The sequence below is a fragment of the Lygodium microphyllum genome, chromosome 19 (assembly GCF_053477565.2).
Source record: "Lygodium microphyllum isolate KBCC chromosome 19, Lygodium_microphyllum_v1.1.10, whole genome shotgun sequence".
In the NCBI taxonomy this organism is placed as follows: domain Eukaryota; kingdom Viridiplantae; phylum Streptophyta; class Polypodiopsida; order Schizaeales; family Lygodiaceae; genus Lygodium; species Lygodium microphyllum.
Genome location: NC_141153.1, coordinates 218,374 through 244,925, shown reverse-complemented (window position 1 = coordinate 244,925; position 26,552 = coordinate 218,374). Strand labels below are relative to the sequence as shown.

Here is a 26,552-nt window from a genome sequence, read left to right as displayed (position 1 = left end):
TTGACACTTGTCTCTTCTCTATGGCCTTCCTTTTTGGGTTGAATACTGTCAAGAATAGAAACAACCAAATTTAGTAAGCACAGTCAGAGTACAGAACTTACTATTTTTAGAATGACATCCCTATTTTTTAGGACTAGCATTTTTAGGCTGATTCGAGGCTCCTAAAATTTAGGGACCTCCTAAAATTTAGGGATCTCCTAAAATTTAGGGACCCTCCCAATATGGGTATCATATGAAAGCTTTTTCCGTGTACATCGCAAAAATGGTATCTGAATCTTCATGTGACTTTCTTATGCAAAGAAATGTGCATTTCAAGCTTTCAGCCCACACATGCACATTATACAAGCATTTCATGATCATGCCATCTTGTTGATTGTAACTGTCTGTTCTGGTGGATCTAGCCCACACTTCAAGGCATCAATCCTTTCTGTGTGCGACTCTAACCCTGATATGCGTGAGTTCTAGTCACAGGCGCCCAATCGGGTCATATAGGTGGAAGTGTGAACTATCTTTTCTCTAACCCACCGCGTGGGTCCACCATAACCTGTGACCACTCATCAGTGGCCAGCTCCAATGCACTTTTCTTTATATCTAATTAGTGCAAAGGAAATAAATTTAATAAATCATTATATAGACAAATTAATGAAAAAGGATACAAATTCTGTTTCTATAGAGTTGTGACAGACATTGCCCTCCTCATCATACTCGGGCTCTCTAAGCTCTATGTGAGAGATAGTGATAGGTATATCTTCATGGGCTGAACTAGGAGTGTTTCTTGAGTCACTCCCGTGCCTGGTGTAGCATCTAAAGGTCCCATAAGCATCATGGGCAGCCAATGTGGATGCTGAAGTGGAAGCTCCACCACTAGCGGCATGAGGGCGAACAATACAGACTCGATGTGCAGGAGTGTGAGAGACCTGTCAGTCTATATCCTCGAGCTCCAAATAAAGCTTCCTAAATATTTACTTCTTCTCTAGGTCCCTCTTACGAGTCACTTTTTAAGTGTGCTAGCGGAGTGCTAGAGTATATCTACATTCATCTATACATTTAAAGGATGAAAAACTTAGATCAAACAAATGAAACTCTAATATAATTCATAATTAATAAATAAAGTTATGAACTAAAAAGTATAAAAATAGGGTATACTTGTCTTGCTATAGACATCTTATGCATATTGTGTAGTATGCGTGAATTGGAGCGACAATAAATTAGTGGCTTTAATTGCTGCGTGCTAAGCTTATTATGAATTTTGGCGTGCACGAGGAAATAGGCGAGCCAATTCCTCTCATATATATCCAACGAATAATCCTAGAGAAAATAAATTTAAACTTTAAACTTGCAAGTTGTAACTAGAATCAAATGAAAAAAGAGGAGATTTTCAAACCTATGCAAGAATGCCTAAGGCCACTCTTTGGAGGTGGGGCAATTGGTAGCCAAATGCTCCCCCAAAAAAAAGGAGGTAACAACGATTTCCGCTTTTAACAAATGGTGGGTGCGAAAGTGGTGTCCCTTTGATCACTATAATTTATGAGCTCTTGGAGGAAGGCACCATGGTGCTCTTGTGCTAAAGCCTTTGGAAGAAAGGCATTGCAGTCGGCAAGGACATTGATATCTATGAGAGAGAAGGTTTTTTGAAGGTAGGATGCAAGAGTGCTGCAAACCCATGGATGGGTCACTTTATTCACTCCCATCTCTTTTTCATTAAAAAGAGAATATCATCACTTTTAGAGGTAGTATCGAAGATGTCACTACATAGGTATAAGAGAATAGAGATTTAGAGGATAAAAGAAAAAATTAGAGACACAATTTGAATTATAAATCCTAAAACAAAAAGAAGCATGAATCATTTAAAAAAAATAGAAAATAAAAAGAGTACCATGAAGAAGAGGCCTCCCCATCCAAGATGGTCGATGATTGTAACTTCTCCATCACATCCGCCATAAGATGATAGAGTAGGCCAATAGTAGCCCCCTCTATATTCGTCATGCGAAACACCTTGTAGATGGGAGTGACGGCAATGACAATGCCTTTTATGTCCATCCAAAATTCCTCCTTTAAGCAAAGCTGGTAAACTTTCTTTGCTTTCACTTGGCTTGATGTGGGTTCCCCTTCAAGGCACTCCATGAATTCATCCAACATGATTGTTTTTTGAAGCTTATTGTGAACGTCATAGAGATGCTTGAGGAGAAGCCGCATGGCCGTAAACCAAGTCTTCAAAGGCTTCTTCAACTCCAAGTCCAAGTATAAGTGATAAATCACAAGAACTCGGACCTTGGAGTTGACGAAGCCAATGATTGTGCAAGCGTTGCTAATAATCCTTGCCACCCACTCCAACTTACCTATATCTTCCATAAGAAGATTTAGACAATGTGTAGCGAGCGCATGGTGTCCATGCTATGGATGGAAACTCAGCTTGGAGTTTCCATCCTATAGATGCACAATTCGAGGCGTCCGCGACAACTTGCATAACATTTTGCAGCTCAACCTACAAGATTACACTCAATGAAGTTAGAATATTTGGGAGGTTAAAAGAAAAGAGAGATTGCAAAATAATGGATTCAAAAGCATTATCTTAATGATAGCTTGACGTATGAGCTGATACATGAAGAAGGTACATTTTGCCACCCAGGTTTGAGTTGTGACTGGGAGTTTCCTTAAGAATCCCTAGATTGATTTAGCTTTTGAGTTTGATTTTGATTTTGAGTGGAGGTTTGGTTTGGTTTGCCCTTTCCTTGTTGCCCTTTCTGAGAATGAGCAAGAAGAGCCCCCTCTGAAGAGGAATTCATATAAAACTGATCGAATAACCGTGCGTAATGCAACAACTGACACTCAAATTCATAGAATGTAGGCATGGTAGACTTTGAAACTATAAATTGAAGTATTTCTTGGGGATTTTATTTTGGAACAATGTGACGTGATCATCAGAGGACTTGGGAGCCCCCGTAGTGGAGAATTCAGCGAGGAGACGGCGATACTCAGCCAACTTGACTTTCAAGTCATCTCGGTCAGTAATTTTGAAAAGCTGAAGCTCATGGTCAAGATTAATACGATGGGTCCTATCTCGAGCCGCATAGTGGTCAGTCAAGTGTGCCCATCGCTTTGATGCTAAGTCAAAATGCTGAAGCTGAGAATGAAACTCAGGCAATAAGCCCTGCATCAGCTCGACAATAGCGGAGGCATTCCTAGCATTTCCAGGAGCGGACGACCTCGTATGGAACAAGCGCGGGATTGGGTTGGGGTTCCAACCCCTGCACTAGATCCCATAGATTCTGTGAATCAAGGACATGTCTCATCAAATTCGACTAAGTAGTAAAGTTTGACCCGTTAAAACGAGTCTTGTCATTAAATGCATTCTTGGCAGAAGATGAGCTAGAACCATGAGGTGTTGGGTGGGTGGAGTAAGATGATGGTGGGAAGGATGGTGGAGGTGAGAGTGTCTGATAGCAGTAAGAAGGAGGGGGAAGAGGTGGGTAGGCAGAAGGAGGCTGTGAGTGTCCAATGAGTGTCGATTGATGCGGAGGCACTGAAACATGAATGTTTCCATAAGGTGCGGGTGTAGGTGGAGGCACTGGGACACAATAGCCTTGTCCAAAGTAAGGCTGGGACACATCATTATGACCAGAAGGTCCACTAGGCAATGCCATGGAGGCAAACTGTGGAGGCAACTGATCCACACTTGGGAGAGACCGAGTGGGATACCTAGGCTGCAATGATCCCGAAAGTGTATGAGGTAGGTGGAACACCACCCGGCTGAGGGAAGGATGAGGTCCTAAAGGATGTGCCTATGTTTCCATAACCCCTCGGAGTGATGTGCGGTGCGACATGAGGTGTCTGAAATGGAAATGTTAATGGTGTAAATGAAAGTGGTGAAGCACTGGAAGAATGTGGTGGGATGGTGGGTTTTGAAAGTAAGGTGTATAAGGTGCAGATTCTTTTTGTTCATTTTTATCATTTAAAGACTGAAAATGAAACTGTGAAGATGATGATACACCATGTAATGAAGTGAAAGGAACACCAAATTCATTCTGATTATGTGAAGTAGACGGAAAAGAAGGAAGGACAAAAGAAGAGTTGCCTGGCTTTTTCTTGTAATCCCCATGATGTGTGTTAATATACAAGAATTGGTCCTCTAGAGGACCTTTTCCGTAGTCAACAGACTGGACTCTTTCTTCCACATGATCTCTACCAGTATATTGCAAAATAGAAGAGGTAAAAGAAGGCGGCACAAAAGACGAATCAAAAGTACATTGTACCGGAGAGGATGGAAGAGTCTGAAAAAATGGAACATACTCCGGATCTTGCTCTCCAAGAGGGGGGCCCATCCCTGATGGAGGTCTCGACTGCCCTGCAACATCATCAGACTTACGCGCAACATCTGAAGAGTGAAATCCATGCATACCTTCATTTAGAAGCTTTTCTTGAAGGGCAATCCTTCAGTCAAGCTCCTCAATCTTCTTTTGTCGATAGGCTATGATCAGTTTATATTCCTCAGAGGTCAGCTTGTCTATCTTTTCTTCCACATACTCAGATGTTTCTCCCACCATGTCGAAACTTTGTGGAGCAAGCTGATCGGCCCACTCTCGCTCGGTTCTCGGCATAGGCTGATCTGGAGATTGAATTGGTGTTGATGTGTTCGAAGTCATTTGAAGCTACTGTTGTTTTTGCTTCTTGCGAAGAGCTTTCAGATCAAAGGCCTAGGTTTCTCAGAGAGTACCAGGCTCTGATACCATGTAAAGAAAAATACCCTAACACAGAAACATAAACAGAAACCGTACGACAAAGCACAGACTGATAAAAAGAACACAGTTAGGGTTAGGGGAGTAACTCAGAGACAATGAACACAGTGAATAAATGAAATGATATGACTACTAATAATACGATGCTCATGTAGCAAACACACTATGCAGTGAATGAATACTGAACCTTGAACTCCTGTATCTCTAGGATCAGGGCAGGGGTAATGAGTTGGAGAGTGTGTCGTACTCCGAACGGATCCCGAATTGCAGCAAGGCAGCCTCCGGATGTCAAACACTAGTGAGAAGCTGGATCTGATGCAGATAGTAGTGAGGAGAGAGAAAGATTTAAAACGGAGCTTGGAGGAGAGAGAAAGACTAAAAACGCAGGCAAGACAACCTGCAAGAGAGAGAAAGACAAAACGGAGCCTGCAAAAGAGAAAGAGTGAAAACGCAGGTAGGACAGCCTGCAGGAGAGAGAAAGACTGCAGCGACTGCAGACAGGAGAGAGAAAACTGTCAAGGTGGCAGTTGGAGCCTGCAAATGCAGCAGTTTGCTGGTGTGGCAAGCTATACGACAGCAGTGCAGATGAACAGCAGTCAGTCGCCAGGCAGAAACAACAGCAATCAGCGTGTGGAGGGCTGGAAATAGGCACCAGACTATAGGGAACAGTGATGGACAGCAAGAGCTGAGATGTCCTCCGTGACCGGGGTGTGGGCAGCAAGCTGGTAACACCTGAAACTTGCAGAAACGAGATTTTAAAAGAGTGGAGGGCTGGCTGCCAATTTATAGACAACTATTGGAGGGAGAGCTGATGGCTAAAACCTACAAGATAAGAGATGAGATTGAATAGTGGGCAACATGTCTATTTATAGATAAGTGGATCCACCCGAATTAGGGTTTGACTTATGGGACACACTCTTTAGGACCCCAGACCGTTAAATGAAATTTTGGGTAATTTACATATTTTGGGGTTGTTTTAGAGAACTAATTAGTTTATAATGCAGTTTTAGCTCAACACCGCTTCTTAGGCCCAAAGCTAGAACCAGAAAAGGACATAAAGAAAAGCTAAAGTCTACTTTTACCCCAAGGTGTCCCACCTGAAGGCAAGTAGGGCATCGAACAAAGGGTGCACATCAGCTCCCCTGTGGCCTACCAACACTTTAGAGGTGATGGCTATATTTCCAAGGAAGCCTAAGTAATCATCCCAAAGAGGCCAAGGTATTGGACAACGGTTGCTCATGGGTTGCCTAGTGGCCTACTAAGACTTGCAAAGGTGGATGGAACCACATTGAACTTGTTTTTTTGAGGGCTTGAAATAAGGTTTTCCTCCTATTAAGTAACTGTGCTCTAAGGAGAGAATGAAAGAGATGATTAGATTCACCACATTACAAAAGAGACAAGCTATCTTGACTACTTGTGGGTATGAGTGACAAAGAACAAGGGTGAAAGAAGTAAAGGGGCTAAGAAGCATGGAGGTGTGGTGCTAAGGTGATGAAGGAACCGTCTGTGGAAACAACTTAGGATTTGCTTAGGGGTGCTTTGCATAATTAGATGCATAGAGTAATGGCTACATGATGAGAATGCTATGTAGCAAGGTGCCACTTAGACGGTATCCCTCATGGGAAAATTGTTCACTTGCCCAAGTGCCCTTTTACAAAGATGATGATGATCATGCAATGCAAAGGGGAGGTACAACAGGGAAGGGAGACGGGTGTTGAGAACAAATGTTGAAACTTGTAGAGTACCAATGAACGGGATTAACCCCCTCACAACCATGGATGTTGATGCTAAAGGATGAAGAGGAATCTAATGTTGGTCTTTGTGTGGTGCCGAGAACCACGATGAACCTGATAATGAAGATGAAGGTAGACTTGACACCCCATAGCCGGAATAGCCAAAGGAGAATCAACCATTTGGATATGTGGAATATGCCCATACTTGATTCAAGATGGTGGTATTAAGGTTGTCCTTAAACTAAAAAACGTCGTCATCAGTTAGAGTTAGAGAGAAAGAATATATGATTAGGAATTTAGTAAAGAGTCCACATCCTCCTCTTCCTTTTGCCTAAAGGATTCCTAGCCTTTCCTTTGTTGCAATATATAGTTCCTCCAAGTAAAGAATGTCCTAACACATGTTGGTGCACCTACTCACTTATAGAACCATGAGACAGGGAATGGGCATGGGGACAACCAAACCCAAGAAAGGAGGTCTGGGGAAAGAGAGCGATGCATAAAGAATATATGAAATGCGATTTATAATTGTTAATGTTTTTTAAAAATGGTGTATATGTGTAATGTCCTGACCATTTGAAAAGACCTTGTGCATAAAGGGGCACATAAGAAGATTAACTAAGGTTATAAAAACCTTAGAAAATAAAGAATTAAAAGGGAAAAATAAAAGAGAAATTAATTGGACGACGGATTAATAGGGCAGGCTGCGCCACCAACCCTCTTGATCGTGCCATCATTGCAATCGAGACATGCAATGAGGATTAATCCTCGTGATCATCACTTCACTTTCAACCTTTGATTGTATTGCTAAATTACATGTCTCCATCTGTCCGCAGTACTCGAAAAACCAGTTGAGTATGTGATAGGAAGAACTATTATTAACCTTTGCTAAGGCTAGAAAACCTTAGCCAAAGGCTTAGGCTAATGGTTTTTTAAAAACTCATGGCTAGTTGCTGTTTCTCTAGAGAGAGAGAGAGAGAGAGAGAGAGAGAGAGAGAGAGAGGGAGGAGGAGGAGGAGGAGGAGGTAGGAGAAAAGATAGGAGTAAGAAGAAGAGAAGGAGAGAGTAGGAGGAACGAGGAAGAGTGAGAGGAAGAGAAGAAGAAAGGGAAGATAGGAGGGAGGGAGAAAAATAGTAAGGAATAGGATAGGAGAAAAAGAAGAGTAAGAAGAAGTTATCATCTTCAATAATCCCCGCATAGGAAGCACCTCTTTGGCTTGTGGAAGCTTCATCCACCCTCTTGCTTCTAGCACCTGTGGAATGGCCTCTTCTTCTCTCCGTAAAATCTTCGTCTCACAAGGAATCCTCTTAGTTGCTTGAAGCTTCTAATTAAGATCTATGAAGTTAGAAAGCTAGCGTACAAGGACTCTCTATTTGCGATGGACTCGAGGAGATGATATTTTGGAGTAGGGAGTGCTATGAGTCATGTAAAGTGAATTAAGAAAATTAAAGTAGGTCATTAAATTCGTTGAATTGAAGTAACCTCTTTAATAGAGAAAAATTCTACCGTTATTAATCAAGTTGAAATTATTAGATTGTGTATTTAGCCATTAGAAATTATTAAATGGAGCAAGTAGCTATTAGAATCTAGAATTTTCAAATCAACTCACTTTGCCAACATGACAAAGTGAAAATACGAACTCTAGGATTGTGAAGCAACCGGAAAGACAATATAATCTTACTTCGAGAAAATAGAATCCCAAAATTCCTAGGAAAAACACTTGCTTTGTTGACTTATGTAGCTTCCAAAGAAAACAATTGAGATTCCAAGGTTCCGATTTGGTTTCCACAAATTAAGATAAAATTTAACTATTTTCCAACTTATAGAAGTACAGAAAAATAATCAATACTTGTAATAAGGTCAATCAACCAACCTTTGACAAAGGTTAGGTTGAGGAAGATTGCGAGCAAGGATTAAAACAAGTTAGAAAAATTAATATTAGCTAAGAGAAGATTCAACGAAGGAAGACTAATTGGAAGGGAACTTAGAAAATCCGAAGGGGACTAGGAGAAAATCCAAAAAAAGAAAGTAAGACCAAGTTGGAAAGAATTGTTGCCAAGTTAAAACCCTTACTTTGATTGCCTCCCTATTTTGTATAGAATTATTGCTTGAAAAAGAAGTGCTTGTGTTTGCAAAAGGTGCATGCGAGTTTAGTTGATGCACTTAGGAATTTTGATTTAAATTGATCAAAACCCTAATGTACCAAATTTATAACATGATAAAAAGGAAAGTGTACTAACCTTCCCCAAGGCTAGCTATCGATCCCTTTACCAAGAGGGATTGGTTTTATTGCCTTGGAGAGTTCGGACCATCCTCGGTGGCAAGAGGTTGCTCCGTAAGGGGATCCTTAGGTAGGAGGAGTTGAGGGTGCCAGGGAGGCTTTGGCCGATAGACTTTTAGACTCCTAGGAATCGTCCAAACCCTTGTATGACTCAGGATGGTGGACTTCCTTAGGGCCCCGACACTAGTTAGGGACATAAATCTTAGTAAAGTAAAGGCCTTCGTGCCGTTCTTCCATATGGGTGAAAGGTGAATACTTGTAGAAGAATCTCTATTAAACAAAGAAGTTGTTTTCCAAAGGATTATTTTCATTGTTGGTGTGTTGCGACTTAAGTTACGTGAATGAACATTGTGATTAAAAAGGACTAATTAAGGAAGCTGATTTTATGTGTACAACATAAATGTGTTAGGTAAGTAGACAACTAAGACTACCCAACCAAGGGAAGTGGGAGGGCGTGATTCTTGATGAATCCACCCTAAGGTAGGGTGGTCTCGGTTAGCCGAGAGCTGCTTATGATTCGATGCTTTATAGCATAGGAAACATTGACCATATAGGATCAGCTAGAACCTTGACTTTATATCGTTTTAGGGGAATGAAGTGGGAATTAGCCATATAGGTAGAGGGATAGACGTACCCATACTCCCCCTCGTTTCTCACTCTCCTTGAACCAAGTGCGATACGAGTCGGCTTTGGTTTGGGCAATCTAGTACAAGCAGTTGCTCAAAAACCGGCGCTAGTGAATCTGGATAGGTGACCTTAGTTTACTTAAAACCGAAATTTAGGTTGATTCTTGTAGGAACGGCCAAGACCTTTTGTTGATGTGGACTTGAGAGGGTCTAGGTAGCAAACCTTGTGTTATTGAAAGAGTACTAAGCGACATTGCCTAGAAAATCAGTTCGATGGACCACTAAATCGTGCCGTTGAGGATGTCTCAAGTGGACATGTCACCTCATTATGTATGCACATGTGACAGAAAGTGCTCATATGAACACCACCATACTACTTCTTGGTTGTTCCCTTTGTAGTCTTTGACAAGGGGGATGTGTTCCCTAGGCATTCCCTAGCTGTCTCTTTGTCGTAGACCGTCCCCTTATTGATCCCTGATCAGAGAAAGAAATCCCATAGTAACATGGGATGGCCCTTTTCTAGCTTCTCGTCCTCATACTATCCCAGCTAGGTCCCCATGTTAGGGCCCCCTCTTATGGTGAGAGCAAATGGTAATTCTTATTCACGTTCCCATTCCTATCCCCATTCCAAAAACCTATCCCATGTTACTATGAGCTATCTTTCTCGGTCGTCCCCTTGTTGTGGATGAGAAAAGGGCTGTCCCTCCAATTTGGGACATGGCGTCAAGCTGCTTCCATTTTGGGATGACGTTGTAGCATCTCGAGGACTTGTCCCCTCCGTTCCCTGTTAGTATGTGCGCACTTCATGATGTTGGAGATATGGCTCTCACCATACAGCCGCTCCATCTTGAAGATTGTTTTGCACATGAAACATCTTAAAGGCATCTGTTTGCCATTACAAAGGTAAGGGCACTATTCAATTTCTTCTCCAAGTGTTGACAAGCTTCCCATCCTTGTTGTGGAACTTAAGAATGGTTAGCTTCATCGTCATCATTGCTCGTTCTTTCTCGGGTAGAGATATGCCACAACTCTATAGAAATAGAATTTGTATCCTTTTTCATTAATTTGTCTGTATAATGATTTATTAAATTTGTTTCCTTGGCACTAATTAGATATAAAGAAAAGTGCATTGGAGCTGGCCATTGATGAGTGGTCACAGGTTATGGTGGACCCACGCGGTGGGTTAGAGAAAAGATAGTTCACACTTCCACCTATATGGCCCGATTGGGCGCTTGTGACCAGAACTCACGCATATCAGGGTTAGACTCGCACACAGAAAGGATTGATGCCTTGAAGTGTGGGCTAGATCCGCCAGAACAGACAGTTATAATCAACAAGATGGCATGATCATGAAATGCTTGTACAATGTGCATGTGTGGGCTGAAAGCTTGAAATGCACATTTCTTTGCATAGGAAAGTCACATGAAGATTCTGATACCGTTTTTGCGATGTACACGGAAAAAGCTTTCATATGACACCCATATTGGGAGGTCCCTAAATTTTAGGAGGTCCCCAAATTTAGGAGCCTCGAATTAGCCTAAAAATACTAGTCCTAAAAAATAGGGATGTCATTCTAAAAATAGTAAATTTTGTACTCTGATTGTGCTTACTAAATTTGGTTGTTTCTATTCTTGACAGTATTCAGCCCAAAAAGGAAGGCCATAGAGAAGAGACAAGTGTCAAGACACTTGTCACACAAGTTTCCAAGTGTCCCACCACTTGTCACATCTCATGACATGTGGCTGGACACTTGTCTTGTGCTACTCCACTTTCCCCTTTTGTAATAGCTCTTCCCTCTCCTATAAATAAGAGCTCGTTTTTCTTCATTCAGCATCATTTTTCTTTGATGTAAACTCATGTACAGCACCCACAGATAGCCAGAAACTGGCCCTATTCATCCCCATCATCATCCCCCACTTCTCCATTATCAAATTCCTCCATATTCCCTTTTCTATCACTGCTGTTTTACAGGACAGCAAGCCTGTAAATTTATTACAGCACCTCCTTCTCGAGCTCTTTCTTCCATTTTAGCAACAAGAAGCAAGCCCTATCCATGTACTGTTGATCAACGATGGAGAAAGGCTGATTTCCCCTCTTTCTTCTCTCATACTGTAAAGAAATCAGTTCTTATCATTGCATAATAGATAATGCATGTGTGTTTGTACATCTTTGCATGATCTTGTGAGAGTGAGCATTACTTCTCCTCACTCTCAGGTTGATTGTAACTGAGCTCTTCCCTAAGGGACTTGGGTTGAGCAGAAATACATTCCTTCGGGGGGGGGGGGTTTTGCCCATCTTCAACCCTCAATCTTGTCTCCATTACTTTTACATTTTCATGGCTGTAATTTTGTGAGTAATTTTTAAGGTTTTCAGCTTTAAGTGTTCATTCTCTTTTATATTAAATCTTGGAAACAAGCGAATATCATAATTGTTAAGTATACTACGTTGTTCGGGGCGTTTACAAGATATTTGGAGGCTCACCGAACATGTAGAGTGTTGACCAAGAATAGAGAAACAACTCCCCTTCCCCAAGGCTAGCATAGTTGTAAGAAGGCATATAGGGGTGCTTGGGCTGGCTTGAGGTGGGAAGGAAGTAGACCATGTAAGCCGATAGTGGGAAAACGTATATAGTGGCATTAGTTTTCTCCCTATTGAGTGGTTTAGTATCGAGATGAGTGTTTGCAGCATTAAATCTTAATTAACTAAATTTGAAACCACCAACCGCTCTATTAGATTTAAGCTTTGCTACACATGCTACCCCATGTCGATGACCTCTCCTCAAAGTTGGGAGAATTGAAAAGAATTCATTTGCTGGCTTTGAAGAATAGTAAGCTCTTGTGAACCACCAATGTCTCCTTGTGCATTGCCTCCACATGCACCATGAGCTCTTCTTATGAATTCTCCAAAGTCTAAAGAAGAAATCATTTTACTACAAGAGAAAAAGTGGAAATTTTGGGATCCTTTGGTTCTAGTTGCTCTTCACCTGATTGTTGACTATCACACAATGGTTGTGTTGGCTTTGATACGTTTGTAAGACACTTTCATTAAAACACAACTCAAGAAAAGAGAAGGCAAAAGTGGTAATGATCCTTATATATTATATTGCAAAAGTACTACATTTGTATTTAAGATAGATAGTGTATTCGCGTTGTGTTGTGTACTCTAGTCCATGTGTTATTTGGTAGAGTCCCACACTTTGTATTTGTGGAGCACGCCCCTGCTCAATCGAGGACAATCCCTCGATTGGTCATGATCAACCTTTGGTCAGTCTTGCTCTGCATAGTACCCCAAAACAGAATGGTCGTTTCAGACCGAAATGGGAATGAAGAAACATTGTTTTCGCACCTTATGGCGGACGGGCAGATCGGTTTTCAGTATTACCCTTGTCTTCTACGCAATTGTCTCCTTCTCTTACTCTAGCACATTACCTCTTGCAACTCTCGACTTCACCTCCACCTCCTCCTCCTCTCCTTCTTCCCTTCTCTTTCTAGGTTCTTCTCCTTCCTTCTTTTTTTCTAAGTTCTTCTTCTTCCACCCTCCTTCTACTTTATTATTTTTCCCCCCCTCCTCCTTCTCCTCCTCCTTTTTCTTCAATATTCTTTTATTTCTTAACTTCTTTGTGAATTCCTATTTGGCATTACCTTATCATGGCACTAGATCTGTTTTGGAGGCACGTCAATCCAATCAAGGGATAGAAGGGTCCTCAGAGTCAGATGAGGAGATAATGCATGGATCCTTAGAATTCGAACGAGGCATTCGTGGACTTTAGAGACTAGACTCATGATACCTCAAGAGTTAGGAGTCGGTTTAGCATTGTAGTTGCTAGTTACTAGTCACCGGTGACATTACACGTTACATGCATATGATATCATGATTGTTCATTGATGTTGATAGTTATTACTTAGTAGTTACTCGATCTCAGTGCCGACTGGACTTTGAACAGATTATTCACATCACACAGCTACACTTCGTGAGCACATGCATTTTTGAAACGCCACTTGACATGTGGATTAATTTTTAATCACATGATTAAGTAAATGTTGCACATGTGAGGTGTAACTGGGGTTAGAGTAAATCTATGAGCTCGGGACTCGAGTAAATCACGGGATGTCAAAGGCAAAAGTTGCTAGAAGTTATGTTGCATAGATACTTTGTGGTATGTGGTGTTGAGCTGAAACACGCTTTTCAGTTGATTAGCATTCTTAAAAATCCCAAAAACACACTTAATTAATGAAAAACCTTGAAAAGAGGAGCAGTCTGAGAGAGTTTCAGTGGTCTCCCAAAAACCCTAACTTTTGGGGCACCCTTCTACATCTATAAATAGACAGGCTGCCTCCATTCAGCCTTACTCCGTGTGTGCAGGTTTCACACTCTCCGGTGCAGATTGCAGCCATCGGTCTACCTCCACGTGGTTGTCTAGCCTTTGTGATTGCTGCCACCTCTCCCTCCAGCCTTGTAGTGCCTAGGCGCCTTCCTTCAGTTGTCATCCACTATCTGGTGCTATCTCCTAGGCTGCGTTTGGCCTCCACCTGCCATCGCCAGCATCTCCACTATCAAGCAACATCCTACATCTTGCATTTGCACCTTCTTGGAGCCGCCTGGCATCATCTCTCCCTTTTGTAGCTGTCACCTTTGTCTTTGGCAGCCCCTAGTGTTAGCGTTTTGCAGTTTCCTCTCTCTTCACACTTTGACTAGTGATCACAGACTTGGGATCCGTCTCCGGCAGACGTCACTCTCCGACATTGCTCTGCCCTTGAGCACACTGCACACTCTTACATTCATTTACAACATTCATTCACTTCAGAGTTGTATTCTCTCTCTCCCTTTTTCTGTTTGTGTTTGAGTTGTTGCGTTTAAGAATCGAGTTTTGCCCTTTGTGTTTGTGTGTGTCTCTTTGTGTTTTTGTCGTAGTCGTACACTCTGTGTTTTCTCAGTGCAAACCCTTGTAGTCTTCTTTACATGGTATCAGAGCTAGGGCTCTTGTAAAGAGTATCTTGCGGATATTGTGGAGAGCTAGTCCTTGTGCGAGGCACACACTGCCACTTGTAATCGAATTATAATGTCCCAGACACCTTCTCTAGTTCCTATTATGTCCTATCAGGCTTCTCTATCACTTGAGGCCCTGAGACGGCATTATAGACTCGGTGAGGACGATACTCCACTCTTACTTTCACCTTCTTTTTTTACTCCTATTCTAGATTTCACTAACATGATGATAGAGGAGGACTTTGAGGAGTACTATCGCAATAAGTATTGTGATGTTTACACCTCTCCTATTAGTTTTGCTACCACAATCGAACTGGTTGGTGAGACTGGCTACCTCTCCGATCATGGAGGATATACGACATTCGGAATGTCTGGCGATTCATCTTCATGATCTTAGCCAGGTCCAATGCTAGGTTTATACAATCGTTTTGAGTTGCATGAATTAAAACCCTCGTCTGTTTATTCTTTTGAGATACATGATTCAGATGACTTTGCGTATGTAAACTAGCATGTCACACACATTTCTCACTTCTCTCCCATCCCACCCTCTTCTATATCACATCATCATCTTTCCAAAACCGTGGATTACACTCCACATCTGCATCACACACCCTAGGAGTTGGATCTTCCATCTCTGCTTCTAGTACCTTCTTCTTCTCTACCCCATTCTCTACCTCTTTGCACCATGGTACTTCATTAGGGGGCTAAAAGGTGAGAGATAGGTTACATTCTTCTTGAATAAGTTGTCCGAAAAGTACTTCAATTTTATTCAACACATCATCTCCCAGCCTTGATTGGCAACCTTCTATGAGTTTGAGTACCAGTTCTTGCGTTACGCGAGGTTGCATGATCAAGTCCACAAGAAATCCTTATCATAGTCTTATTCAGAGCAGAGGGGGTTGGTTGTCTCTTCTTCGAGAGAGAAAACCATCGGTAGCAAGAACTCGCAAGATGTAAAGGCAAGCCAATCAAAGGGTGACTTCTCTTCCTCAAATGGAACCAAAGAATCTAGACCTATTTGATTGCAACTCCTTAAGAAAAACCGGTTTTGCACACACTACCAGAGAGCAGGCCATGTGAACGAGGAGTGTCGCTCCAAGGCCTAAGGTCTTCCACCTAAAAAGCCCCAGCAGACCACTACGACTGCACCGTCCAGTGGGGCTATGCCTTCCGCTCTTGCTTAATCTGCTCCTTCAGCACCCGTTGTTGCTGTTGGACATGTGGCTCAAGTATAGCCTGAGCAGCCCATCTCTTTTAGTATCCCCAAGGGATTAGCTGATTGGTTTGCAAGTTTTGATCATGTTGCACTCCATGCATCCATCTCATCTTCCTCTCCACCTCATCAGGCGTTTCCTTGGCAGAGCCCTGCTATTGGATGTACGCGATGGTGGCCAGCTTCTTAGACTAGCATGTCTCTAGGTCCAGCTTCTTAGACTAGCATGTCTCTAGGTCCTTTCGAATACCTTAGGTCAGTCTAGCATTTATTTTTCGCACTCTAGTCGAGTCCATATGATTCATTGTCCTTAGCTTTTCCATTCTTTTATCTTCTGTTGCATTTACTCACACACATACATTCATTGTATTTATTTTGAGTTACATTTTTTTTCTGTTATGTTTTGCCTTGGAGAATCTCTCCATTGACCACTGTGTTTGCAGATTCTCATCTTTGTTGTAGTGTTTTGTCTTTCAGTGTAAGCCTAACTTGTAGCTTGCTTTGGTCCTACTTAGGCTAGAGACATGGGGATGCGTACTGTTCCTTTCACAGTTTCATTATCTTAGGAGTGTTTGCTCTTTTTCCAGCATGGCAGTTTCCCCTTCCAAGGTGGATCGTGTAGCATCTCTCTCGATGCTATCATGGTGGTGACTTCTACCTTGCTCTTCGAGCGGGGTGCTTCATCCACTTCATCTTCTTTCATTCCTTATGGTTCTCGGCATCATATGAAGACCGACATTAGGCTCCTCTTCCTTCGGCATCTACATCCAGGTTGAGAGGGGATTTCTACCCTTCTTGGTATTCTACAGGCTTCAATACTTCGTCTTCGATATCGGTTTCTTTTTCCCTATTGTACCTTATCCTTTGCACTGCATGATTTCATCATCCTTGTACTAGGGCGCTTGGGTAAGTGAACAATTTTCCCATGAGGGAAACTGTCCAAGTGGCACCTGCTGCATGAGCATTTTTCAGTATGTAGCATACTTTGCATCTCATTGTGCAGAGCACCACTTGAGTGGATCCTAAGCTGTTTCCATTGGCGGTTGTTATCACCATACCACTATACTTCTTCATCACATGGATATCTCATTACCCATTTTTCCTCGTCATCGATACCTTGAGTGGACGGGTAAGCTTGTATTGTTTTGTGATGTGTTGGATGTACCTTGCATTCTAGGTTACTATTACTCAATCGACTGCATGCCGTAAAATTTAACTCACTTATTTAAAAAAAAAAAGTTATATGTGGTTCCATCCGCCTTTGTAGGGATTGGTAGGCCATTTGGACAGTCGATATGCACCCTTTGTCCGATACCATGTCTTCTTTGAGGTGACTGCTTGGATTTCCTTGGTAAAATAACCATCACCTCTATAGTCTTAGTAGGCCACTGGGCAGCCGACGTGCACCCTTTGTCCAATGCCTGCCCTGGTTGCTTTGGGGTGGGACCCCTTGGGGTCAATAAACATCACAGTGGTTGGCCTAATCTTTTGGCTCAGTTTTGGGCCTGAGAGGGTGTGTTGAGCTAAAACACGCTTTTTAGCTTATTAGCATTCTTAAACAGTCCCAAAACATAGTTAATTAATGAAAAACCCTAAAAGGAGAGCGGTTCAAGAGAGTTTCAGTGGTCTTTCAAAAACCCTAATTTTAGGGGTACCCTTCTACATCTATAAAGAGACAGGCTGTCCCCATTCAGCCTTATTCCGTCTATACAGGTTTCGCACTCTCTAGTGCAGATTGCAGCCATCAGTCTACCTTCATGTGGCTGTTCAACCTTCGCGACTGCTGCCACCTCTCTCTCCATCCTCGCAGTGCCCTAGCGCCTTGTTCCAACTGTCACGCACTGTTTGGTGCCATCTTCCAGGCTGCGTTTGGCCTCCAGCTGCCATCGCCAGCATCTCCACCATCAGGCGACATCCTATAGGTTGCGTTTGTACCTTCCTGGAGTGGCCTAGCATCATCTCTCCGTTATACAGTTGTCGCCTTTGTCTCTGTCAGCCCTTGTGTCAGCGTTTTGCAGTTTCCTCTCTCTTTACACTTCGATTGGTGATCACAGACTTGGAATCTGTCTCTGGTGGATGTTACTCTCCAACATTGCTTTGGCCTTGAGTACACCGTACACTCTTACATTCATTTACAACATTCATTCACTTCAGAGTTGTGTTCTCTCTTCCTTTTTCTGTTTGTGTAGTGAGTTTTGAGTTTTGTGTTTAGGGTTTGAGTTTTGCTCTCTGTGTTTGTGCTTGTCTCTTTGTGTTTCTGTTGTGGTCGTACACTTTGTGTTTCCTCAATGCAAACCCTAGGAGTTTTCTTCACATCTGGTGCTAGTTGTTGGCAGTCTTCTTCACATCTAGTGTCAGTTGTTGGCACGAGGTCATTCATTTGGCCATGAGTGTCAGTTGACACTAGGAAAGTGGCGTTACACTCGGGAATGAAAGCTGCTTAGCCAATTGAATTATTGGCCAGTTAGATTATTTTTCAGGGTATTAAAATAATTATTATATTAATTTTCGATATTTAAAGACTGAAAATTAATATTTAATTATGGATATTGTTGAAAAAACCATTTGGAAAGGTTGCCACTTGTCAAAAATACCTATGTAAGATTGAAAAACGTCTTTAGAGGCTGAAGAGAGACATTTTTAGTGTATTCAATCTGCAAGAGAGGGGGAGGAGATGTTGCTGGTTTGATTTGCAGCCATTAGAGGACCTTCTGAGGCAGTCAAGAGCAGGAGAAGACTAATCAACGGCAGGTGATGACATCTACATGCTGTTGAGATAGGGCAACAGTAATAAATGACTGATTTTCTTTAGTTCTTTGATATACAAGCTATTGAGACAGGGCAGTAGCAGTAAATGACAGATTTTCTTCAATTCTTCGTGAAGAAAGTTTGAATTTTATCTCTCCTTAGTATTCTCTCTTATCTCCCAACCTTTCTACAGCCTTGCTCTGAAGATTACAACATTGAGATTACCAGAGGCTGAGAAATTTCAAATTTCTCTATTGTAAACTCTAATCTGCAAAATAAATTAGGGTTTAGCAGTAGCCTCGGGAAGCATACCTGAAATAGAAAGCTCCAAGACTTGAATTCAACAGGGCTGAGGCTGTTTTTAGCCTATTCAAGAAGAGACCAACAAATCATTGAATTTGGGGCATTTTCCATCTCCATCAAAGCGGGAGAAAGCCAATTGATTGCTTGAATCAAGGGGAAAATCAGATTAAAGACTTGCCAGTCATTTTTGGACAAAGGGAGTTGGAATGTGGAAAGGGATTGGGAGAATCCCATTGTACATCAACTTCTTCTTCAATTAAGTTAAATAAATACCGAAAGGGGCACCATTTTTGGGGCCGACAAGGTGTCCAATGTCCAAGATTATATGGTAAAGTGTGCATTTCAGTTTTGTGAATTTGTTAATTGCTGTAAATAGTGCTTAATTAGGTTATTTATCACCCTATCCGAGGAGGAAGGTTGGTTACATACACGTATCTTGATTTTACTTACTATGCATCTTGGTTCCACCATTCTTGATATTAGTCTTTAGATGATTCATTAGTCATAAATTAGATTTATTTTATTGTTAAAAGTTTTGAAAATTGTGTTTTGACTGTGTTAAAATGTCTTAACCATTGAGTCTTCACTCGTGACACATGTAATGAATCATGATTTTGACCATACGACATGAAGACTCCAAAGTTTTGTATAAAATTTGGATACATATTGTTGTAGGATTGATATATTTACATATCCATGTAACAACATGTTTATTTTAGTGTACAATCCGAAACACCGTTTTCTTGTTTTCAAAATTTGGCCGAAACTCCAAAACTCCGGTTTGTCCCATGTCTGTTTCCCTTGTTTCCGAAATTCCCTCGTACTATGTTGCTCAACCATGAGCACTCAGCCACTTCCACATCTTAAATAGCCAGCGCCTTTTAGATTGCCCAGCCAACATTGAATGTGTTGCAACATTCAATCAGCACAACTGTTTAAATTGTTGATTAATGTTTTGCCATATCAGCAAAATGATGACAAATTGCTGGTTGGAAGTGATTTGCTGCAGCACAACCTGTTTATCGGATTCTTGCACATGCCATCAGTTCCTAATGTCATTGTTGTGTTGCCAGCCCTTTCATCAGGTGCTATAATTCCCCCCAAATAGAATTGCAGCTGTCCTCACTTGAGTTGCACCCATGGAAACATGGGAATGGGTATGGCCAAACCTAGGGGACTTAAGTTAGTTGACCTTTGTCATGTCATTATATTTTCTGTGAAACAGGGACTTAATTTAAACATTTTTGTTCCCAGGCGAATCCCGGATTTTTCCACGAATCAATATTCGCGATCCATATAAACGTTTAGGCATAAGTCAGGATGCTTCTGAAGAAGAGATAAGGGAAGCACATAAGTATCTTCTTGCTGAATATGGTGGACATGACAAAAGCAGGACATCAATTGAAGCTGCATACGACAAGATAATCATGGAAAGTTTCCATGCCAGGAGGAGATCCAGATATAATTTAAAGAGCAACTTGAAGAAGAAATTTGCAGAGTTGCCTCCATGGGCACAGAATATACTCACATTCAGTATGTTTGAAGTTCCTCCACGCAATATCATCCTAGTAAGGGCAGCTTTCTTTGTATTTCTGGCTCTGTGGAGTGTCTTAAGCGGGACAGAAGGGGGACCAGCATTCCAGGTCAAGAGTTGTTTTAATTTCTTTTTCTTGAGCCATGATTAAGGGAGTAAATAAATGCTGCTGTTAGGTCATCCTTTTGGAGGTGTTTGAAAGGGTTTTAAACTTGCAGGTGGCTCTCTCATTCCCTGGATGCGTGTATTTTCTTCATGCAACACTGAAAAGTATTTGGAAAGCTTTGCTGTTTGGGTAAGCAACCATCGAGTGTTCTGAAAAATTGAGTGTTGATTCTTGAAGCTCTACAGATTGTTTTAAGATTTGTTTTTCACCTTTCTCAGATTTGTTGGCCTGGTGGTCGGATGGGTTTTTGGCTCATGTATTGTGCCGTTTTTACCACCAGTGTTTCCAGGAACTTGGAGCCTTGAACTAACCAGTGCGCTTATTTCTTATGTGTTCTTGTTTGTAACATGCACATTTTTGAAAAAGTAAGCTCACATTCCCCTTCTCGGTTTCTTGCTCTGACTGGGAGAGCAGTGGGTTTAAAGTGTTTTGGGCTAAAATAGCCAGTGACACTGGACAGCCCTAGTGAGTGTTCTCCAAAGTTGGAAGCTTTGCAGCTTAGGAATACAGCAAGGCAATAGGTGCAATCAAATAGGAAAAGAGATGAACAAGCAGTTATGGAAACCCAGTTGCTGAAGGTGGGGATCGATTTTCCCTCATGTGCAGGGCCTTCCAAGGCCTCCTGGTAACTAACCAGTGCCTTGTGTTGTCGAAGCTCCTGAACAGAGGCACAATTTGTAATCCAAGACTTGTAAAGTTCCCAGAGGCTGCAATTATTATCACCTCTTTCTTGACAAGCTGAATGTAATGCCTTTATTTTCTCAGTAGTGAAGAGAGAGAGCAGCATGAACCCACAATTGACACGGTACGGTTGTGAGCAGGAAAGAAAACAAGAAAATTCATTTCACAAGCAGCTCCATTATACATTTTCTCTATATGAAAATCAGCTTTCTATGGCTCCTATACTCTGCTTTAGTCAGGTTGAAAGGCTCTGACATGCATTGTGATGTTTGACTGTGCAACTAGTTTTGTCAAGCACATGGCAAGGCTTGTTTTGTTTCAGGGTTTTGAATCTGACTCTTTAGCATTAATTATTGAAAGGATAATTTTTAGACATCACATGATGCTCCAGTAATCCCGAAAACACAGAGACTTTAACATTCTAGGCACTTTTTTTCCCAGTTTTTAGCTAGGGAATGGAAAGTTAGTCAACCATGGTCTATTGTGAAGATCTAGTATAGAAATTCTGTATTCAAGTTCAGCATTATGATGGTCAGGTAAGATATTCCACTTTTATTGGGAAAAAGGTGCCTTGCTGTGGAAGAGAACAAGCAGAAGCAGAATTTTCATCTGTTTGTAGTGGAAGAGGCTGTAGCTAAAGAAAGGTGTGTAACTCTCGTTGTATGTGGAGAAAGGTGTATGCTCTTTGCTTATATAGGCTTTTCAAACCTGCTATCTACCCTTAATATCCAAATAAATTTTAAGATCAATTTCGATAAGGGATGCTACATAGCCATATACCCCATCAGATCAAGATTGGCACAAATTCACCTCAATTTCACCTATAGCTTGGATTAAATAGAGTATAATAATAATCAACTAATATGCCTGTCTGATATTGGCTATATTCTTTTGTTTTTGAGCCATCATCCTCACGCAATCTGCTTTTCATGAATGTTGGTACCCTGATCTCATTTTAATCTGCAAATTGACAGCTGAGTTTGGCTGATCTCAATATGATTTGAGTTTCATTAATTGAGTGTCGCAAAGGCAAAATGACCCAAGAAAAAAGAGCAATTATTGGTACACATCCAAACTACTAATCGCTGGTTAAAAGCCTTTGACATTAGCTCCTACCTGAGTGGTGATAGGAGTAATCATGCACCATGGCTGCTTCGTAATTCCAATAGCAGAAAGTGAATGCTCAGGACGTGAAAGTACATGCTGAAATTACAACCTATGTGCATCAAATTGAATGTATGCAATAATAATGTCAGGGAAGTTTGCACTATTCTCTTTTGAAAATTATGATTACAGAGGGCATGCCTTTCCTCATTGGCGAGACAGACCTGGCTCTATATTGAGTTCTGACCACGCTCATGTTACGAAGGTGTATTCGTGACCATATGTCCAAGCAACCAAACACTGGTTTTGGGCTTACCAAGTGTTTATGCTAGACATGGATAAACAAGCTATAAGGTTAAAGAACACTGCTTGGGGGCTGCAAAAGAAAGTGCAATATATTAAGAGGCCTTTTGTTGATTTGTAAATAACCTTCGTAAATAATTTGTTGATTTCGGCAGCTAGGTTGTGACCATATGTCCAAGCAACCAAACACTGGTTTTGGGCTTACCAAGTGTTTATGCTAGACATGGATAAACAAGCTATAAGGTTAAAGAACACTGCTTGGGGGCTGCAAAAGAAAGTGCAATATATTAAGAGGCCTTTTGTTGATTTGTAAATAACCTTCGTAAATAATTTGTTGATTTCGGCAGCTAGGTTTAGAAGCAATATATTAAGGGCTTTTTTAGTCAAGGGTTGTGACCATGATGATGTTGAAAAACTTCTTTTTCTTGTTGAGAAAGAAGATATGCTATTGGTCTTTGATTTTACTAAGTTGAGAGGTTAAGGTCTTGAATGAGCCCGAGTCATATTTGAGTGTGTTGACCTACTAGGACCTACTTTTGTTTAGTGATTTTTATAGACTAATGACCCTAGGGAAGAAATTTGCTTAAGATTAGACAATATGGAAAAAAGACTCAAGTCCAAAGCGGCCGAACAAAACCCTACCAATTGTGGATGAAGGATGCAAACTTCAAGAACACGATAGCAAATCGTGTATGTTTTTTCCAATTTCTTTGACTTAGTTGCATGGCTTCAATTGATCAATATTTTACATTTAGAATCAAGAAGGTGGTTTCCTCTTGTTTTCCTTTGTAGCTAGTTTGAATTTGATTAAGAAGTTAGTCCATTTGAGTTTTGGTCCTCTTAGTTTTATTGTGGGCTCTATTGCATTTTTACTCTAGATGCATTGAACTATAGTAAGTGGGTAGACACATCCACTAGTTGGACCTCTACAAATCTCATGTTCTCCTAGAAGTCCCTAGATCAAGATAAACTTTGTTTTAGATGTACATTGTGTTTAACCTCCTAGTTTTTCTTGGGGATCACTCAAAAATATGCAAATGTATCATATTGATTCAGTAGAAGGTATTTTTATGACTTGTTATACATTTTTAATATGTAGAAGGTTGGCATCTAATGAGGCCTTTTAATGGTCGATAAAAATATACTTATGTAAAATTTATAGTTAAGTGGTCATTTAAATAGCCCATGAATGCATGTGATCGATGATTTACATATAACAATCAAGAAATCTCCGTTTCAAGGAATCTTTGGCATAGACTTTAGGTTGTAGATGTTGATATTGGGGGTAAAGTTCTCTTATGAATCTAGAGAAGCCTATAATACACATACTCTCCCCGCCTTTGGAGACGACGTGGAAATTATTCCCAAAGTCTACATGAAAATTAAATCTATGATATAAGTGACATGAAAAATAGATGTTGAGGTTGTCCAAGAACTAGAGTGGGTAGATGATGGCCACTAGGATTGTGGAACTCCATGTGGAAATCAACTCTAAGGTTATGGAGGATTGAGATGTATTTGAATTTGGCCAAATAGCAATGTATGATAGATTAAGGATCACGAGAAGCATGAAGTAGTGGCCATGAAGAAACATATGTGGCCTTGTGGTTCAAAAACCTTAGATGTCATAGGATAAGTGCTTTTGGTTTGCCTTGACCTTTTGCGGATTCAGGTGCTAGTATAGCCATGGACAGTAAAATTTCAAATGTATTTGGGGAGTATATTCATATTAAAGAGTTTATGCCCTACGAAAAATAAAAAAACAAAAAACAAAAAACAAAAAAGGTCTTTGGATACAACACATTTAATAATATTTGGATTGATATTAAAAGAGCGCAAATTGCAATGGTCCATATGTATAAATTTATTGTGCAAGAATGTGATGGTATTTTAAAGTCTATGTTAAAGTTGGACAAAGCACAATTTAAAAAAGAACAAAAGATTGAAAGAGTCAACATTTATATCACTAGAATACAATAATAGTAAGGGACACAAAAAACATTGTAAAATTCAATCCGAGATTGACATATGGTGGATTGGTGTAGCTGAGGTACTAGTTGAAAGTCATCAAAGCTTGAAATGATTGTTCTCTTACATAGGTATTCATGATGTTATTAAGTCTCAAGATAAATGAGAAACATCAATAGTTGATGGGGTTGGTAGTTTCAATGTAGAATGGCATATCAATATTGACTTAAAGACTTTCAAATGTATGCTTGGCATGTACAATGGGGAAAATGTAAAATACCCTTGCATTTATTGCATGGAAAGAATGGGGTCTAAAGATTGGAGTAATGAATGGCCAGTAAGAAGAGTCCCAATTAGAGAATCTTTAGATTTATGAAAATTTAGAAATACAAAGGGCATATGAGATCATATTCTTTCAATCTCTCTTAGGAATATTAATATTTGTACTTTGCATTCAGAGATTAGAATAATTGATAAGCTTCTTAGATTGCATCTTGATTACACATATTTAATTAAGCCAATAGTCTCATCGGATGAGTGCATTGATAAATATGAGGCATTACTTTCAAGAATGGGGTTTCATGGGGGACAAGTTTAGTTGAAAGAATTGGATAGCTTTAAGAAAAACAAGAGATGTCTTAGTAGATACTCTATGGGAAGTGTAAAGGCAAGAAGATTTCTCAAAAATCATAATGAAAAATAAGTAAGCATTGTATGGGAGTGTTGGAGAGAATTGTGTGAGATAAAGACAAATGTGACCAACACGTTCTAAGTTGCAAATCTGCAAATGGAGGTTTGGAGACATCTGAACATCTTTTTGAAAGTGCTTATGTAACAATAGATATCGTTCAGGTATCCAGAAGAGTATAGATCTTCAATTATAATTTTTATTCAAGTAATAAAGAAAGTATGGGGAAAAAAGGATATCACTTTCTATTTGGTAAGATAAAGAAAGAACTCAATCATGGATTTTTGAAAATAAAAAAACAAATGATAGAAACTAACTCTTGCTTCTTATATGATGCAACATATTCTTCTAATTCATGGGCCTTATTTTGTGGTGGAGCAAAGAGTTATTCAATTGGTTTTTTCGAAGATAACTTCAAAGATTGAAGAATACAACAAATGTTTAGGATATTTGATTAGCCAATTACACAAAGGGCTAGCTAGCTTGAGATAGCTTGTTCATAGTCTTCATCCTTGGGCATATTTCCTCTACAACACAAAAACTTTATCCTCTTGTAGCCAACAATGAATTTAATATTCGTTTGTTATTTTGTCAAAGCATAAGAGAAGAATGCTAGAAAGTATCTAGCTTTGGAGGTAGATTGGCCAAGTGGATAGCCAAAAATTCAAATGGCCGCTGTCTTTTTAAAGAAGCATTACTTTGTGGGCATTATACTGTAATCGTGAGTAGCAAAGAACCCTTGTAAGAGCTTTTATACAAAGAATGGGCCATGAAGCCTCCTCTGAGAATGTGATGTATAAAATCAAGAGAATACGAGGATCAATTCTAACAAGGTAGTGTCCAAGTACAACATCCTTGATAGAGTAACCACCACTGATTCTTGATCCTTTGCCTCTTCCCAAGAAATTATCCTCATCAACAATCTCTAACTAGAGAAAAAGAATATAAGATGAAAAGAAGATGTGAGAAAATGAAATGTAAAATATCTCTAGAGATTCATGAAAATGAAATAAAGTATTACCGTTTGATTTTCATTATTCTCCAGTTTACTTGTATTCCATAAGTTAATTGATATATTTCATTGAGGTCTTTAAGTTACTTAATATACTTTGACTATTCTCTCCCAAACTTGGAAAATTTGAGTATTTTATTAAGCTCGTGAAACTTCTCATTAGTAATATGTAAATCCTTCTCAACTTCTTTTGCTTTGGCCAAATACATAGACAAGGCCTCAGGTGTATCAATGAATTTATCATCAGACTTTTGTGTATCTAGTAAGAGAAATTCATCTTTAGACTTGCGTTCAAAATCAATAATGCCATTAGCATTTGCAGAAGCTTCAGCACAATAATTGTAAAACAATATTCCTCTCTCAAATTAAAGAGCCTTTGGATGTTAGACAATAGTAAGTACTCCTTGTCTTTGATTAGAAAGGTTGGCAGAGAGGGAATAATAAGGCTCAAGGATGGCTTAGACATTTTAGG

The 26,552-nt window shown here is 40.3% G+C and overlaps 1 protein-coding gene across 2 annotated transcripts in view; it reads left to right on the top strand.

The window, feature by feature from the left end:
- LOC148019482 (protein CHAPERONE-LIKE PROTEIN OF POR1, chloroplastic-like) overlaps window positions 1-21,174 on the top strand; it is a 44,799-nt gene extending 23,625 nt beyond the window's left edge. For both annotated transcript variants that reach the window (XM_087700969.1, XM_087700967.1), the window contains 3 exons: window positions 19,879-20,267; window positions 20,377-20,453; window positions 20,543-21,174. In XM_087700969.1, coding sequence (XP_087557095.1) covers window positions 19,879-20,267; window positions 20,377-20,453; window positions 20,543-20,693 — 617 coding nt within the window. In that variant the 3' untranslated portion in view covers window positions 20,694-21,174. The remainder of the gene's footprint in view (window positions 1-19,878; window positions 20,268-20,376; window positions 20,454-20,542) is intronic.
- The last annotated feature ends 5,378 nt before the right edge of the window (window positions 21,175-26,552 follow it).